Source organism: Helianthus annuus, chromosome 1, assembly GCF_002127325.2.
Source record: "Helianthus annuus cultivar XRQ/B chromosome 1, HanXRQr2.0-SUNRISE, whole genome shotgun sequence".
Classification (NCBI taxonomy): Eukaryota; Viridiplantae; Streptophyta; class Magnoliopsida; order Asterales; family Asteraceae; genus Helianthus; species Helianthus annuus.
Genome location: NC_035433.2, coordinates 34,766,107 through 34,784,283, shown reverse-complemented (window position 1 = coordinate 34,784,283; position 18,177 = coordinate 34,766,107). Strand labels below are relative to the sequence as shown.

The following is an 18,177-nucleotide window of genomic DNA, read 5'->3' as shown; positions in this document are numbered from 1 at the left end:
GGGTCTTTAATTGCAGATTTATGAGTTTTAGGGTCACTAGCCGCATGCAAGGCATGATGTAGTGGCTGATTAACTAAATGGGAGAAGTCAGCAAAATGGCGAGGTTTAAAGATGTCGGCTTTGGCCCGAGTAATCATCGGATAAGATGGTAAGGGTGGCGGTGTAGAAATCGACGATACTGCCGAGGACGGACTGACGGCTGGCGAAGGAGACACAGACGAAGGAGACGCTGGGGACGATGATGTGTCTTCAGATGAAGACGATGGAGTGGGGGAAGGAGGTGGTGACGGAAACGGGTGCACCGGAAGTGGTGTGGAGATTGGTGGGGTAGAAGTGTGAGATATCACATCAACAGTGAGTTGATGTTAATCAACTGGTGGAGAGGTAGCCGAAGGCATGGTGGGAGTGGCCAATGGAGTGGGGGTAGGAGCATCATCCTGAAATGCAACAAGATCAGGCTGTGAAAGGTTTGGTGTGGCCGAACTACCTTGAAACGGGAAAACGGATTCATCAAAATGCGCATGACGAGAGATATATACACGATTGGTAATAGGATCAAGGCAATGGTACCCTTTGTGTATCAGACTGTATCCAATGAACACACATGGAAGGCTCCTAGGTGCTAATTTGTGGTCGGCATAATCCCGAAGATACGGGAACACACGACACCCATAGGTACGAAGAGTGGTGTAATTTGGTGTTTTGCGAAATAAAAGCTCATATGGAGATACACCTTCTAAAGTTTGAGTGGGTAAATGATTAATAATGTAAACAGCGGATGAAAAGGCATCAACCCAAAAAGACGTGGGAAGTTGAGCATTGAACATCATGGCCAAATCTATTTCAACAACATGTCGATGTTTGCGCTTGACACGTCCATTTTGTTGCGGTGTATATGGACATGAGAGACGATGTAGGGTGCCATTTTGTTCAAATAGAGACCGAACTTTATGGTTAACAAATTCTGTGCCACCGTCACTTTGAAACACTTTAACCTTTGATGAAAATTGGTTCTGTACGAGTTTTAAAAAAATGTCTAATGTACGATAGAAATTCGATTTTAGACGAAGAGGATAGAACCAACAAAAACGAGAGTAATCGTCCACAAATATGACATAATATCTAAAGTTATCATTTGAGTAAACCGGTGATGGACCCCAAAGGTCACAATGGATAAAATCAAGAGGCTTAGTAGCCCTATTATTATTTGACTCAAACGGTAACCTTTTAGATTTGGCTATTTGACATGATTGACATAATTGAGGTTTAGGTAATAAAGCAGAAACGGGCAAACAACCACGTTTATTTAGATTATTAATAACATCAAAATGGGCATGCCCCAAACGGGAGTGCCAAAGTTCAAAAGATGCGGTGGAAAACGAGGACGTAGAAAAGCAAGCTTGAGGAGTGGGCTTCAAAACATAAAGACCACCTTCACATTGACCGCGAGCCAGAACCTGTCTTGTTTTGCGATCCTGAATAAAGAAAGAAGGATAAGAAAATAGGACATCAACAGGATAATCCATAGTAAGTTTGCTAATTGAGAGAAGATTGCGCATAAGATGTGGCACAACAAGAACATTATTTAATATTAATGAATTATAGAGAGTAGAGGAACCTGTTCGGGCAACAGGTAGCAAGTGAGCGTTCCCAAACATAACGGATTGATTACCTGAAGATGGAGTGGTGTTGATGACATTTTGATCATTGGGAGTCATGTGGTCCGTTGCTCCCGAATCAGCAAACCAATCGGGACGAGATTCATTAACAACACATTTCGATAAGAAAGCATTAGCAATGTTCTCCTCAACCAAATTGTGGCGATTAGCAAAAGTGGACAACGATGGGCATGCAGAGGCATAATGGCCCGATTGACTGCACAATTGGCAATGGGGCAGTCGCTGGTTATAACCACGACCACCATAGCGACCACCACGGTTAGCGGATCCAGCGAAACGAGAAGAACGACGACCACGCACAGGAGTGTTGGTGCGATCGGCTTGGGCCGTGAAAGCAAATGGAGGCTGATTGTTAGCATGTAACGGCCGAAAAAACATTTCATAGCTTTCGGCTTTGGAAATAAGATCCTAAAGAGATGGCTGTGGCTGAACTGATTTAATGATGGCAGAAAATGACTCAAAAGAGGTCCTAGACCACAAAGGAACCAGTGAGTCTGGTCATCCCGGTTAACCGGATATCCGATCGCCGCCAATTGGTCCGACAATCCCTTGAATTGACGACCAAAGTCAGCCACAGATTTAGACCCTTTAAGAAGAGTGCGAAGCTGATCACGGAGGTTCTGGACCCGTTAAATAGAAGTGTTACCATAGGCGGCTTCAAGAAACTGCCACCTTTGACGAGCGATGGCCTGGCCGACCACTACGGTCATCGCTTCCTCTGATAGCGTGGCATTGATGAGCACAATGGTGCGTTGATAAGCAGCAAGCCATGAAACTTACTCAGGATTAGGGGAGGTTTTATCATTAGTGGTAACAGTGGGAGTTGGGGAATCAACTGAGCCATCAACATGTGATATGAGACCTTGAAGGGAAAGAAGAGGCTCCATTTGGGATTTCCAAAGTAGGTAGTTGGAGGATGAGAGTTTGATGAGAATGAGATTAGCAAGAGAGTGAGGGAGGGGGTGGATTCGGAAGAAGAGGCAGCCATAGTAGCGATGATGAAGAATGAGGGAGGGAGGGTGGATCGGTTTTGGCTCTATACCATGTAGGAAATGATAACTCTCATTATGACAAAACAAGTTACAATATGAACATACATATAGGCAAAGAATAAATGTAAAATTAATAACAAACATCAATGTGAATAAATGAATAATTATGGAGACTCTTGAGTGTTAGGAGGAATGTGATAGGTTGTTAAAATCCTTTTTTGAATGTATTAAGGTTCGGAATTTGGTGAATTGGAACTCACTGATTTCGAGTTATTGTCAAAATGGTCTTTGTGATGAAGCACTAGATGCATTTGCGAAAACGCAATCATATGGGTTTAAACCGAATGAGGCCTCGTATGCCAGTGTTGTATCTTTTGTGCTCAATTGGGTTCGTTAGATACAGGTAATGAACTTCATAACATGATTATTCAAAAAAGAATCAAGCTTAATCAGTTCTTTTTGAATGGTTTAGTTAACATGTATGCAAAATGTGGTGACTTAACCAGAAGAATGATTCAATGCTATGATCTCAGGCTTTTCCATACACGACCATTGTCGGGAAGCATTGGAATTTATCAATAAAAGGGAGAAATCTAGAAATATGTTTGGGTAATTGGTCAAAACAGATTCGGATTAGAATGATATTTGTAATATAGGTTGAATGGGTTGGACAAGATGGACAGGTTGGATAATGGGTCAAATTAATTCATGTTACTTTGGCATTTCAATGAAAAAGATGTTATCACAAAAAAAAAAAAAAAAAAAAAAAAAAATTCATGTTAAAATGATTTTTTTAGGGGTTCGGTCAAGATTGGTGGGTTGGATAATAGGTTAAAACGGAGTTCAGGTTAAAATGATCATTTTTAGTATAGGTTGAATGGGTTGGGTCAAGATGTGCAGCTTGAACTTGAATGATGACCCAAAACGGATTCAGGTTAACGCTATCATTTTTAGTAAAGGCTGAATGATTGCATCAGTTTGATTGACATGCGCGGACCTTTTTATGTTTTCTAGATTTCATTTAAATAGTTAGGCATTAGTTATTATAGTTATCATAACTAAGTTATGGTTTAAACGATATATAATTACAATGACAATTTTAATTTTAAAATTTTAATAAAACAAGGTGTATGAGATCGTATGTATTTTTGGTAAACTGATTTTTCTAAAAATTAAGCCATCTAAGATAATATTTTAAGGTGTATGAGATCGTATGTATTTTTGGTAAACTGATTCAGGTTAACGCTATCATCTGCTTATTCATTTACTTACCTTTTATATTGCTATAATATATTTCTCGTCCTTTGTGCATTTAGAGTTTTTTTATAAGCCGAGTCAGAGTTCAAATTTAACTTATTTTCTCGAAATTTTCGAACTCTATATTTAATTCTCGAGCTCGGCTCATAAGTAGGGGTGCAAACGAGCCGAGCGGCTCGCGAGCTACTCGAGATCGGCTCGAGAAAAAGCTCGAAACGAGCCGAGCCTTGTCGAGCCCGAGCCGAGCTTGAGCCTCAAAACAAAGCTCGTTTTTTATCGAGCCCGAGCTCGAGCCTCACATGTGAAGCTCGTTAGGCTCGTCGAGCCTTATCGAGCCTTAGTGTAAACGAGCCGAGTCGAGCCGAGCTTATTTAACTTATTTACAAGCCGACCTCGAACCTAAAAATAAGCTTATTTAGTAAACGAGCCCGAGCCCGAGCTTTACCTATCGAGCTCGCAAGCCTAAAAAGTCTATTATTTATATTATTTTTATTTAATATACTAATTAATAGATAATAAACGACCCGAGCCCGAGCCGAGCTCGAGCTTGATAAAATACAAATGAGGCGAGCTCGAGCTTTGAAAACAAAGCTCGAATCGAGCCGAGCTCGAGCTCGAGCTCTCATAAATTAATCGAGCTCGGCTCGACTCGTTTGCACCCCTACTCATAAGCAATGTAAAAAACTTGAGAATAGGCTTAGCACATTTATTATTTAATTGTTTCTAATTACATAATTATTATTTTTGTATAACAAAATTATTTATAATAATATAATATTAATCATACTTATTAAATACATAATAATATTGATTATTTTACATAAGTATAATAATAATAGTAACAGTAACAGTAGGAGTAATAATAACAATAATAATAACAATAATAATAATAATAATAATAATAATGTTTAGGGTTGCGAGTTTAACCAATTCTAGTTATCTCACAAACGGTAAAACTATTCATATACAGTATAAAACCTTTATAAGTTAATAATGTTGGGATCATGATGTTTTATTAACTTAGCGAGATATTATTATATCGATAAATTAATAAATTATTAATATAAAGAGTTGTCTTATCTTCGTGAGCAACTCTCAAATTAATGCATCGTCCTTCAAAATTTTCTTGTCTATTCACTTTACCTATTTGAATAAAACAGAAACAATGACCTTCAAAATTCTCATGTACATTCACACATTAATGAACTTGTCAAGTTCATTGTACAAAGATCTAGATTGATTACTATAAAATATCTAATGATAAATTTTAAAATCAAATCAACTATGGCTTCTAAACTAAAAACGTTTTAAAAAATCAACGATGACTAATCAATAATGAAAACTGTTATGCGAGTATAAGAAAGATCACCAAGGATGCACTTACCAACATTTGGTGTAGTGGGTTGACAAAACTTTCGATATGAAAGTTAGTCAAGGAACAATATCAAACACTCTTAAGAGATCATCTGATTTCCTATCAACTAACTTTGATAAAGATGGATCTTACAAGCATCACAAAGCAGCCAAGTATCCGGACATGGAGAAAGTTGTTTATGAATGGTTTCTCCAACATCAAGAGCGTGTGAATATAACAGGAGAGCTAACCATAGAGAAGGCGGTTGAGGCGTTGAAGCTTTTGTATCCACAGGATTCTTCTGAGCATAAACTTTCACAGGGCTGGCTTGATGATGATTCAGTACCTTTGAAACTGGTCACTCGGAAAGAAGCATTGCAAGCGACAACAACTCTTCACAAGTTTTTGTTGCAATACGAGAATGCAGTGCCTCAACTCTTAAGTGCAATGAGGAGATTTAAAGATAAACTCAATATAGATTTGAAGTTCACAAAAAAAAAAAAAAAAAAAAAAAACAAGTGACTATAGATTCATTTTTTTACTAGCAATCCTACAATTTTGGAATATTTGAGTAATTATTAATTTATAATTTCGCTGTTACCAATATATTTAATTATTTACATTGGGATTTCAAAAAAAAATTATTATCTTATTATTTTATCGATTGGGGTCCCAAGTTGGGACTTGACAAATTATTAATTTTATCGAGGTTATTAATTTATCGAGTATTAAATTATAGAGGTTCTACAGTATATTTATGTATAATTATGAAAAGGTGGGTACATATACCTTCGGGCGAATTTCTAATTTCTAATTTAACCAAAATAATTAGTTTGGTGGATATAATTTTGCGGTTTAGAATTAAATAAAAAGGCTGCTAAAAATAAGAAGCCGTACAAAGGGTATCAAACGAACTCTGATTGACCTCATTCAAGCAGCATTGGAACCGTCTCATCGAACTCTACGATGTGAGATTTTAGGTTTTAACTCTTTTATTTATAGGTTGCAGATTTTAAAATTTTTGTTTATTATCATTGTGTCTTTTATTTACCATTGTGTTTTTCCTATACTTGCGTCATTATGCCTTTTTTTCCTCGACACTATGGTATATTTTGCTCAACATTATGTTATCTTGTGTCATGCATTGTGTCTTTGTACGCTTCTTATTTTTAAGAGCGTTTATATAATAATTTAACACATGATTTTGCAATTTGTATAAAAGGACTGAACTATAATAACTAAACCGAGTAAACAGGAGGGGATGAAACACGATCAATTAGTGGAGCCCTATTTGACCCATTCAACTTAGTGGAGCCCTTTTTGACTCATTCAACTTGGGTCCCTTATTTAAGCAAATCTTCATCGGATAACAAATCATATGGTAATGCCTTCAGATCTCAGAAACGTTCATCCATGATCAGATTCACATTCTTCCTCTTCAGTCACGATAACAGATGTATAGTCTTCTCCGCTAGTTCCGGCAGCAACTTAATTAACAAACATCGTTATTCCCCAGCGGTTAGCCGAAAAACAATTCCTCTACTCGAAGATTAACCATTCTGACACTTTAGACTATCACAATGCTGTGATATCTTATAAGTATCCACAATACAGTTGCAACTCCTGACGCTAATCCTGCTGATCGGCTTGACGAAGACCCATGACTCAAACCCTAAGACATCAATCTGACCCTGATATGTAGAGTCTGAACTTCCTATGATCACGAAATCACGAATCCAGATCTTATGTATCCCCGAAAAATCTGAAGCCGGAACCACCCGAATGCTGTTACATTGTCACAAATTTCAAAAATGCTGGAATTTCAATATATTCTATGAAAGTTTATTCCCCTTCATTTTTGCAAATTCTGACGTCTTATCACTGAATTCCCCTTCAAATTGAGCAATTCAGTCTTCTCTTATCTCTGAAAAACTTGACTATACCGAAAATATGACATTTTGGCCTTCAGAAGTCAGTTTTTCTTCAATGCGGATTTTACATTAAGGCCCATTAGTAGTCAGATAACCCTGATGATAAACATTCTGCACCAGTATCATGATACCCCACTAATTTCCACAATCTGTGATCACATCATCAAAACTATTCTCTGAAGCACCAGACGGTGTCCCCGAACAACTCAACTTGGTCGTTAAAAACTCGAAAAAATTTTCAATCACCAAATTTTTTCTAGAGACTCAACACGTCATCATGCCAATCGCCAATTTTTTAGGCATTTGTTCATTCGTGCGAATAGGGTAGGTCCATTTCTGCGAATGGGCTGATTTTGGATCAAATGACATTTTAGAGCGAATGCCCGATTCGTGCGAATCAAGACTGTCGGTTCGTGCGAACCTGCACATCCGTCCTAGAGAAGCTGATCTTCTCAAGAACATTCCCAATCACATTTTTCGATCGAAAATCTTTATTTCTGCGAATTTCATGATGAAACTTCACAGGATTGTGCGAAAATCAATTACGAACCTAATGATGTATTCAATTTCAAATCCCATTCGAGAATTGACCTTCAATTTGATGTTTAACGTCAAAACCTCCTAAAAATCCAAAATTCATGAGCGTAGGTGATTCAATCAACTGTTAGGTCGATTAAATCGGTACCGTAGCTCTTATACCAATTGAGATTCCAGGATCCGGCAGGTTTGACGGAGTTTTGGCCCCGAGATAACTGATTCGGTAGAATATTATTGAGATAAAAGGAGTAGAAGCACCGAACAGGTTAATTTAAATTGGTTTCTATTCAATGTTTGAAGTTACATAACCATGAAACCAATTGGACAGAGTTTCCCCCCTGGGAACCAAAAGTTGTCCAAATGAAGAGACCTCATCCCTATTTATAGGCACAACCCATCTGCACATACATGTAAGGACGGATGGACTTTATCACGGATGCGCACCTAGGGACGGATCAGGGTCAATTCGTATGAATGCGCACATTCATGCGAATGTGACTCGGACTGATGTGTAGATGCATATGTTTGTAGCCTTCGTCGAGTATCGAGTCTTTATATGTAATTATGATCAACTTGTTTGGTTTTGTCTTTCATGTAAGCCTTCGTACAACGGCATGATAGTTAGACATGTTAGTTGGTTAGAAGCCATTACCTGGCTTCGTACAAAGCCACACAGGCTTCGTACGAAGGCCCTTGTTTATCTATAAATAGGGGTAGTGGGTTCTAACGAAAAGTAACTTTTGGCAACTTGATGCGAAGTGCTGCCAAAATTCTCCTGGGTCTGTAAGTTTGCAAAACATCAATGAGAATGAACTTTAACGGTTTATGCATGATTCTTATGTCTATCACTAGCACAGATTCTGCACGTAGCTTGTAGATAAACCAAACCGGTCGGAGCGCATAATTGAAGGCGATCACGGTCCTCACAAGTGGTATCAGAGCTTGGAGGCCGGATTCGTGACAGAGGATCATCATCTACTGGAGTTATCTACCTGATTTGAGCTGATTCAAATCAAAATTCATCTTACTTCTGCTCCTTCTTTCTTCTTTTTGAGTTTTTGAGACTTTGGACCTCAAATTCACATTGAATCCACGGATAGATTCAGCTGAATTTGTGATATTATGTGAAAAACACATCACTAAGCAATCCTCTAAAGTTTCAGACCTAAAATCAATCTAAATCTCTCAAAATCAGCTAAGCATCATGAAAAACACAACAACATTCTTCGCAGCTTAGCCTCGTACGAAGGTAGCCTCGTACGAACGCAGAGTTCTTGTTGTTATTTTTGCAAAAAGTTTACTTGTTCGAAGTGACTGTTCCAGCTTCGTACGAAGACATGGGGCTTCGTACGAACGCACAGATTAGTTGTTTGATTAGCTTGTTTGTTTGGCTTCATACGAACTCACAATTCTAGCTTTGTAAAAGCAACTGTTCTTGCTATTTTCATTCCAAAGTTTGACTAAGTGTTTGAAGTTTTCATGTACCAATCATGGCTGACAAATATATGAATCCATTCTACAACACATACGCGTTCAACAACACGGAATCAACTTCTACAGATGCAAATCCGAAAAATGCAACGAAAGCGATTTCCATATCGCTAAGTGTCGACAACGCATATGGAACATACAATAAACCGCCAAATATGATGAATATAGAAGATTATAACAGATGGGCAAAACGGTTTGACAACTGGTTGAGGGCGTTTGCGTATGATAGTTGGAAGTTAGTTCAAGTGGGGTACATGACTACAAATACAGTGTTTACAAATCTTGGTTCAGATGAGCAAGAATTATTTATCGCCGAACAGAAAGCAATTGCACTTCTTCATCAGTCGGTTCAAGATGACATCATTTCCTTGCTTGATTACGAAACATCGAAAGAATTGTGGGAAGCTCTAAAGAAGAAGTGTATGGGAGGTGAGGAAATCGTGAAGAACAATAAATCTCTACTCAAGAAGGAATTCGATCTCTTTGCATGTATGAAGGGAGAAAGTGTTCGACAGATGATCGAGAGATTCTGTCATCTAAAGGTTGAGCTTGATAGGTTTAGGATTAAAAAGGATCAGGAAGAAATCATCGAGAAGTTTTTCGAAGCATTGCTAAATGAACAGGATTGGCAATATTACGCGATAGTTCTGAAGAACACCAAACCAATGAGTGACATAACTTTGAACTGGCTAATTCAAAAATTAGGAGGTCACGAACTTGAAATCAGAAAACAAAATAAAATGAACAATGCTACTTATCAACAAAATGTAAATCTATATTACCGTGGTAGCATGATTTCAAACACTTCGTCACCTAAAACAGCGTTCAGTGCCGAGAATTCCAACGATACATCTAAAGGTAACTCTGGTGGGGGATCAGCCGGTACAAGTGGTTTTGGTTATCCGAGTTCGAGTTCAAGCACGCAAGCTCAGTCTACACCAAATTCGAATCAGAATCAAAGTGCCTCTAATCTGAATGTTATTCAATGTAACGTTGCGTTGAATCTCAACAACGCTCAGAACTTCAATACAGAAACTGCCAAGCAGCAAATGGTCTTTTTGGCTTAAATCCTCGACTCATACGAGAGTTTAGTCGCATGAAAGATTGGGAATACCAACCTGACCAAAGAGGATTATGATCAAATTGATCCTAAAGAGATGGAGCTAATCGACATTAGGTGGTGTATGGCCCGCATCATTCGTCGTGCTCAACGCTTCATGGAAATTACCGGGAGGCAGTCTATCAGTGGGCCATCTACAAAGTTGGGTTTTGATAAATCAAAAGTAACTTACTTTAAGTGCAAGTAAAAAGGTCACTTTAAACGGGAACGCAAGAATTCTGCTGTTGATGAAACTGCCAATCCTTTTCAAGACGATTACTATCGAAAGACGGTTTATCATCGGAACAGAGGGGAACCCCCGAAGATGAGGTAGATTGAGGAAAATTCGGTGAAGCAAAAATCTAGGGCGCTAGCGGTTATACAAGATGATGAAGGCTTCAACTGGAATGATTATATTCCAGATGAAGAACAGATAGGTTCAGCTTTTGTCGATGACATCTCACCGGTGACTTTTAACAGAGAAAGAGAGATTGCACACGTGAGAATGAACATAATTCATAGAGCATACAAAGAAGCTGTAAAGGCGAAAAGATGGGACGCAGAGAGAGAGAGAGAGAGTGTGTTATTTGGACCCGAAGGGAAGTGTTTGTACAGACCCAAAAACAATCGATTTTGAGGCTCTAGTGAAGTTGATTCCAACTGAAGAGGAGGACAGATTGAAAATAGAAGCTGAAGAAAAGGCTGAGAAGGAGAGCAAAGAGAATTCTGTGAAAGTGGTTAAGGAAATCATAGATGTGAATGTAGAGATGACAACCGAGAACTTGAAGAAAAAAGCTGATCAAGTTTTGATGGCAAAAGCACTTGAGGTAGATACCAAATCTGCTTTTGAGTCTGAGTCATCTAACAAGGTCAGTTCGGTCGGTCATAATGTCAATGCAGGTAAGTCTCAGGATACAAAACTGAGATTGCAGAAATTGCATGAAATCATGCAGGTCTGTAATACAAATGAGTTTGTGTTAAAATCTAACATCCAGGAACTAACCGGTAAAATCAACAACTTAAAAAATGATATGGGTTTGAAAGACAGAATTGTGAAAAGTTTAAAAGAAAGAATTGATGAATTAATAGAAAAGATAAAGAATGATGAAAAAGATGTTGAGAATTTTTGAATAGAAAATGAAAAACTTGTTCTTGAAGACAGAAAATTAACCGAGGCTTTTGAAAAACTAAAACGGACAATTAAAGATTCCGATTCAAGAGATTTTCAAACTCGTCAAGAGAACATTCAATTAAAAACTGTCATTCAAGAAAAAGAGAAACAAATTAACAATCAACTGGATGAGATCGCAAACTTAAAACTTCATATTGAAGAAGTTAAGATTGAGAATGAACGAATCAACTTGAAGTTGAAGAGTTATCATTCCGCCAGCTTTGTTCTTCAACATATTGTCCCGAAACCCATTGGGAAGAACAAAGATGGTGAAGATGTTTATCAAAATGGAACTGGGGTCTGGTATCATACAGTTCCACCACCCATGAACAATGAATTCACAAAGAAACATTTTGGGGTGGAAAAAGAGTTAAATATGAATGCAAAGGGTGAAGTTGACAACCTGCCTGAAAATATAGACGTCACATTTATTGAAACATCTGATGAGGATAGTGTTGAATCGGAGGTTGTGATAAATGTGGTTGAAAATGTTTTGAAAACAGATAGTTACTCCACGGTTTCAAATGAGAATGATGATTGTTTTCTAAATAATTATCTTCCAAATTCCAAATCCAAGAACAACTTAAAGGACGAACCTACCCTGGTCATGTACCAGGTGTATGGTTCTGATAAGTTATACCCAGATGAGGAATTTCTGATAGAAAATGTAAATGTGAATAAACTTGAGAAAGTTTTTAAACTTGTGGGGATTGATGTGTCAGAAGTTGATAGGTTGTCAAGTTACAAAAGATTTTTGAATTTTCAAAAAGATAAGTATTACTATAACAAGCCCAAAAATCCACCACGTTTTCAGAACAACAATCAGAACAGAGGGTACAATGGGCAGTGGGCTGGTAAGCAACAAAAGAAAAGAAATTTTCAGAAGTCAAAATTCGTTAAGAAAACTACATTTGTGAAAAGTTCAAGTTCTATGAAAGATCAAGAGTCTGAAATTTTTTCGAAATTAAATGAAGAATTCTTTGCGAACAAAGCATCACAAACATAGACTGAAGGTCCAAGTCAGGTTACTGATAATCGAACATGCTTTAAATGCAATGAGATTGAACATATTGCACGAAAGTGCACCAACTCAAAACATAAGTCTGTGGTTGTTGAAAACAAAAAGAAACCAAACAATGTAAAAGGCAAGGCTCCGGTGTTTGTTGAAAAGAAGATTCCAAAATCTGAAAATGCTAAAACCAATGTTAAACCAGTAAAACAACCTGTGAAGAAAACTGGTGAATCTTCGAAACAATTTATACCAAAACAACAAACTTGGAAGCCAAAATCTCATGCCAAAGCATCGGTTAAATCAAAGCCAAAGGTTTCTGTTAGTGTTCCAAAAGAGAAACAAACTCCTCTAACCAAACCGGTTGAAAAGTTTGTTCCTATTGATTTCTATTATAACTTGGAGAAATAAACTTCTTCGACCCCTCAGGTCAAGAAGTATGTTCCCAAATTTGTTCAACCAACCAAAAAGGAATTTTTCTTATACAAAGAGTGTAACGCCCTGCGTTTTGAAACTTTCATATTTGGCAAGTCTCATCCCTATAATACTTAATGTTTCCTAATTGAGCCTTAAACTATGTTAAACTATGTGAAACTTTGCTCGATGTGATACTTGGTGAAACTTGACTCTTATGATACTTGAATCTTGTGAAACTCGAATCTTGAAACTTGTTATGCTTGATACTTATTAAACAAGAGACTTTGATACTTGATACTGCGATGGAACGAGAAACTTTGATGCATGAAACTCTGATCCTTTATTGAACGAGAGACTTTGATACTTTGATACTTTGGTACTTGTCAAACGGGAAACTAGCTTATACGCAGACTTGAAACTTGGAAACTTTTGTGTTAATTATAATTATACCATTGTACTGGTTACTCATAATCATACGTAACGCAACGCTTAATCTAGCTCGCAAAATGAACCAAAGTCGGAAAACTAGCAAACAGGTCTCGGTTGTCCGAATGGACATCCGGTCGGATGACCATCCGGTCGGATGACCATCCGGTCGGATGACCATCCGATCGGATGGCCATCCGACCCCTTGCACACAGCACCGCCTTACCTATCTCTATCACCTATAAATAGGCCACTTGTGCTCTCGTTCTCACCTTTCACTCTCTGCCATCCGACCACACGCATTCCCAAGTCCTTTCAAGCACATTTCACTCGGTTCAAGGCAAACTTGTAAGTATTTCTCCTAGATTCTTGTACAACTTTCATCATTCATCACTTCTACACAAGATTCTTCATCAAAATCACACGAACACTTCAACTTTTCATGAAAATCAACTGATTTGGGCCTCTTGAAGGTGGTTTCTCCTCAGATGTTGGTACAAACTGTTGTGGAGCACCATGTAACCAAGATCGGCCTAAGATCTAACAGATTTTCACATCTTTTAAACGAAATCTAAAGAAAACTCACACTTTTACCTCAGATCGAATGGAATGACACTTGTTTCTGGCCCAGATCTAAAGAACACCATGTTTTACAACTGATTTTCGGATTTTTCTTAAACATTTATACAAACAGTAGCAAAATTGGACTCGAACAGGCTATTGATTCGTCCTTAGTCAAAAGCCGGCTTGAAAACTGATTTTCACCGGAAAACGGGTCGATTGACGGGTCCTACATGAAACTCACCATAAACAGTTCGTCGGTTCGAGAAGGGGTGGTTCCCAACCGACTGAACGAGCTGGTTTGGTATGTTCTGTTGTTGTTTGACACGTTGTTACATTGTCTCTGTTAGCTCAAAACTTAGGAACTTTCACAGAACTTCACTCACTGATCGTCTGTCCGGATGGGCATCCGATCGGATGACCAACCATCTAGTTGATCTGATTATGTTGACACTTGTTTCTTTTACAGGACACTATGATCACTACGTTTGACACTTTAACAGTTCGCAAACTTTACCTACTGTTCGAATGGCCATCCGTTCTAATGGTCATCCGTCCGGATGACCATCCGCTCAGGTATTTAGTCAGATACTTTTACTCGGTTTTCGCACCGTTTGACACTCTGTTCCCAACCGGGTCAGCTCTTAGAGGAGTTATGCTCTGTTCCCGCATGCAGGCTGATCCAACGCTCCCTTCGATCCAATCATTAGCGGTGTTTGGTTTAAGCACCCACTGTGAGTATACTCGATCCCTTTTTGCTTTAAACACTTTTGGGATGCAATATGTATTCTATAATCAAGACACTTGACACTTGAAACTTATTTGAAACATACTCTATCCTCGTTAAACATGAAACTTGAAACTTGAGACTTTTATGCTATGCGAACGTTTAATCCTTATGTGTAGTTTCGCCTTAAAAATGGTAGCGCTATAGGGGTAATGCACCTCCCAGTTAGTCTTTGGGGTATTGTTAGGATGAGACATTTAACCTCCCGTTAGTCTTTGGGAAAGGCATTTAACGCATTGGAAACTTGGGCTATCACTTGGACTGCGTAAACTAGCATGGTGAAACTTATATATGTTTACATGATGGATATGAGTTTCTTTTTAAACTATTATGCTACGTATTCAAACTTGTATGCTCGCCAACATTTTGTTGATAGTATTTTAATACATGTTGCAGGTTGATAGTAGCTGAGGAAATCAAGAAAATAAGCTAGGATGATGCTTAGAAACTCATCTTAGTTAATTCAGAAATTTGATCAATATCTGAATGTTATGTATTTGATACTTTTGTGGATTGTGAATCATGGATGATGTTTAGAAAATTTTTATGAAATTTGATTAATCAATATTGAAACTAACAGTGTTGTGGAATCTCTTGAGCAATCTGAATCGCTTAGTGTCGCGCCCCGATGTTTTCGCAATTGGTTGGGGTGTGACTAAGAGGTTGAGCTTGGAACAGAAAAAGGTTTGGAAGTTAATGATAAGAATTTCCCGGCTCTTTACACAACTACAACTCGCCTAAACGTCAAGCTACCCGAGTCAAAAGAGGCTTGGGTTGCTTCATCTAACTAATTGTGTCTGAAACATGCAGGAGCTCCCAAGATCAATCTCTTAATGGATAATGGATAATGGAGCATCCAAGCACATGACAGGGAGAAAAACCCTGTTGTACGACGTTCGTGGTTTTAGTGGAGGTTATGTGGGTTTCGCTGGTAACCAGGGAGGTAGAATAATCAGGGAAGGGACTTTATCGAATGGTCTAGTGTCCTTTGAAAGAGTAAACTACATTCCAGAGCTAGAGAACAATCTACTTAGTATTTCTCAGATCTGTGACAGGATGTACACTACTCATTTCACCGATAAGGAATGTTTGATCTTAAAGCCAGGATTTTTTTATCCCTGAGGAGTGGATCTTAATGCGAACACCAAGAGAGAATGACTTGTGTGTTCTTGACATGAGCATAGCGACTAAAACAAATGGTCAACCTCAGTGCTTCGTATCTAAGGCTACTGAAAAGGATTCGATTATGTGGCATCGCAAAATGGGCCATATCCACTTACGGAAGATGAATCATTTAGTCCACAGCGATTTAGTGAGAGGTGTCAATTTGAAGAGTTTCCACTTGGAAGGTGAGTGCATCAGTTGCAAGAAAAGAAAACAAACCAAGAACTCTTACCTGAGGAAGCTTGAAAATTCGATCACTAAACCATTGGAAAGGCTACATATGGATCTTTTCGGTCCTGTAAGTGTGAAGAGTCTTACCGGAGATCTTTATTGCCTTGTGGTTACTGATGATTATTCTAGGTTCTCGTGGGTAACGTTTCTGAAGACCAAAGATCAAACCTTCGTGAGTTTGTTGAGTTTGTTCCGAAAGTTAGAGAATTTGTACCATCGGCCTATTTGTCGTATTCACAGTGACAGTGGTACGGAATTCAAGAACAACGATGTTACACCCCAAATACCACATGCGGGAATACCGCGGGACGTGTGACGTACCAGGATCTAGCCACTAATCACATTGAACTCATAACAAGATTTCTAATAAAAACTTTCATTCATTAAGATAAAGTGTTACAAAACATTATTTAGAACTCGTGTTTAGCGGAAGCATAATACAAGTTTAACTAAAACCCAAGTGTATGAAATCATCGAGTCGCGTTTCAAGTTTCCATGTTCCTCGACCCATGACCACTCCAGCATCCCAGACAGCAAGTTCCACATCCACACGTATCAACAACCTGCGAGCATGCACACACGTGTATCAGACAACGCTGGTGAGTTCATAGTTTTACGAAAACGTTAGTTACCAAAGCTTTATGTAACACCCCGAAATTTATAAAATTTAAAATCAGAATAATAAAGTATTAAGCAAACAAGAACAAGCTAACTAGGAATCGATAACCCAGTTAGTTACGAGTCTTGAGATGACAAACAAAAAGGTTAAAACACCTAAACTATAAGTAAAATAAAACTTTGGGAGTTAAGTTGTCAATTTTGAAACTTGAAAGATTAAAAGAGAATACTTAACACCAAACACACACTTAGTGTGTGTGACTGGTTGATCATAAACACAGTGGGCGAACCAGGGCTCCTCCATTAAACCCTAACTTGCACTAAATTGACAAATTGAAGGCTTAAATCTGGTCTAAATCGACTTCCAAGCATAAATTCGTGATCACCTCGTTGAAGGGATCATAAGGTATGAAAAATTATGGTATTTTGATTCATGTTCAATTTTAGGTTAATTGAGAAAAACGAAATTGAGCTTGGATATGTGTTGTATAGGTGAAATTAGAAGTAATATGATGTCTAGGGATGAACCCTAGATAAATTCTTGTGAAAATCTTGTATGATACTTGTGGGGATTATAATCACCATTGTAGGTGATTAATGGGTTTGTAGAAACTAGGTAAACACTAGAATTATGATTCTTATTCTAGTGAAATCTGAATTTATGTGGTAAATTCTGAAATATTGATGTTAAAATTTTGTGTAGATTTGCTAAATTGAAGTTGATATAGATGGAAATAACAAGTCATGAATTTAGTATTGATTATGTAAAAATCTGACCCGCTAGGTGTTTGTTAAAACGCCTAAGAGAGGATTAAAATGTTAATAATCGGACAAAAACGCAGATTCGAATATCATAATGAATTATGCGTTAATGATTGTAAAAAAGGGTTCTAAATTGGTTGTGAATGGAACTCTTTAGGTAAAGAATCTGGATCGTTAAGCGGACAAGCCGGAGGTGATACGCGTTTGAAGGGTGTACTCTAAAGGTACGCGACCTATGGTTTCGTTACACTATATCATTTATTTATTCGAGTTTGTTGTATTAGAATTAGCAAACAGGAAACCCGTTAGGTCACGGAAGTGACGAAGTACCTTAGACAAATAAAACAGGTCAAACATTTGTTAGATGTAGAGTTTGGTATGTCTTTGAAATGGTGGCCTCCATTCGACATCCAAACGGGTCAAAACAATGTCGAGTTGTAAATGTGGAAGCGTATGACCTATCACTCGATGATTGTTATAGTTAAAGCATAAGCCGTGAAGCGGACACGCTAAACTTGTTGCAAATAAACCCTTTGTATGGGGATTAAAAATCTTGTTAGTGCACCTACGTCTGCTGACTACGTCTTCCATCGAGTCTTGAAGCTGAACAGATCAGAAATGGCACGGAATCCTAGAAATAGTGATTTGTATAGGATTGTTTATGTTTACATGATCTAGGACCGCTTTTGTG

General features: G+C 38.1%; 2 protein-coding genes across 2 annotated transcripts; both read left to right on the top strand.

The window, feature by feature from the left end:
• The first annotated feature begins 5,348 nt into the window (after positions 1-5,348).
• Positions 5,349-5,804, top strand: LOC110880400. Its single transcript, XM_022128960.2, has one exon. It carries the CDS (start codon positions 5,349-5,351, stop codon positions 5,802-5,804), a length of 456 nt encoding a protein of 151 aa, XP_021984652.2.
• A 4,594-nt stretch (positions 5,805-10,398) lies between these two features.
• Positions 10,399-12,517, top strand: LOC110880296. Its single transcript, XM_022128910.1, has 4 exons — positions 10,399-10,524; positions 10,675-10,918; positions 10,986-11,240; positions 11,475-12,517. The coding sequence occupies exons 1-4, from the start codon at positions 10,399-10,401 to the stop codon at positions 12,515-12,517; spliced, it is 1,668 nt and encodes a 555-aa protein (XP_021984602.1).
• Positions 12,518-18,177: the final 5,660 nt, after the last annotated feature.

Coding starts and splice junctions, on each gene's coding strand:
- LOC110880400 (XM_022128960.2), top strand. CDS start 5,349: ATGAAAGTTAGTCAAGGAACAATATCAAACACTCTTAAGAGATCATCT.
- LOC110880296 (XM_022128910.1), top strand. CDS start 10,399: ATGGAGCTAATCGACATTAGGTGGTGTATGGCCCGCATCATTCGTCGT. Junction 10,525..10,674: donor TGGGTTTTGATAAATCAAAA/GTAACTTACTTT, acceptor AAGATGAGGTAG/ATTGAGGAAAATTCGGTGAA. Junction 11,241..11,474: donor CGGTCATAATGTCAATGCAG/GTAAGTCTCAGG, acceptor ATTTTTGAATAG/AAAATGAAAAACTTGTTCTT.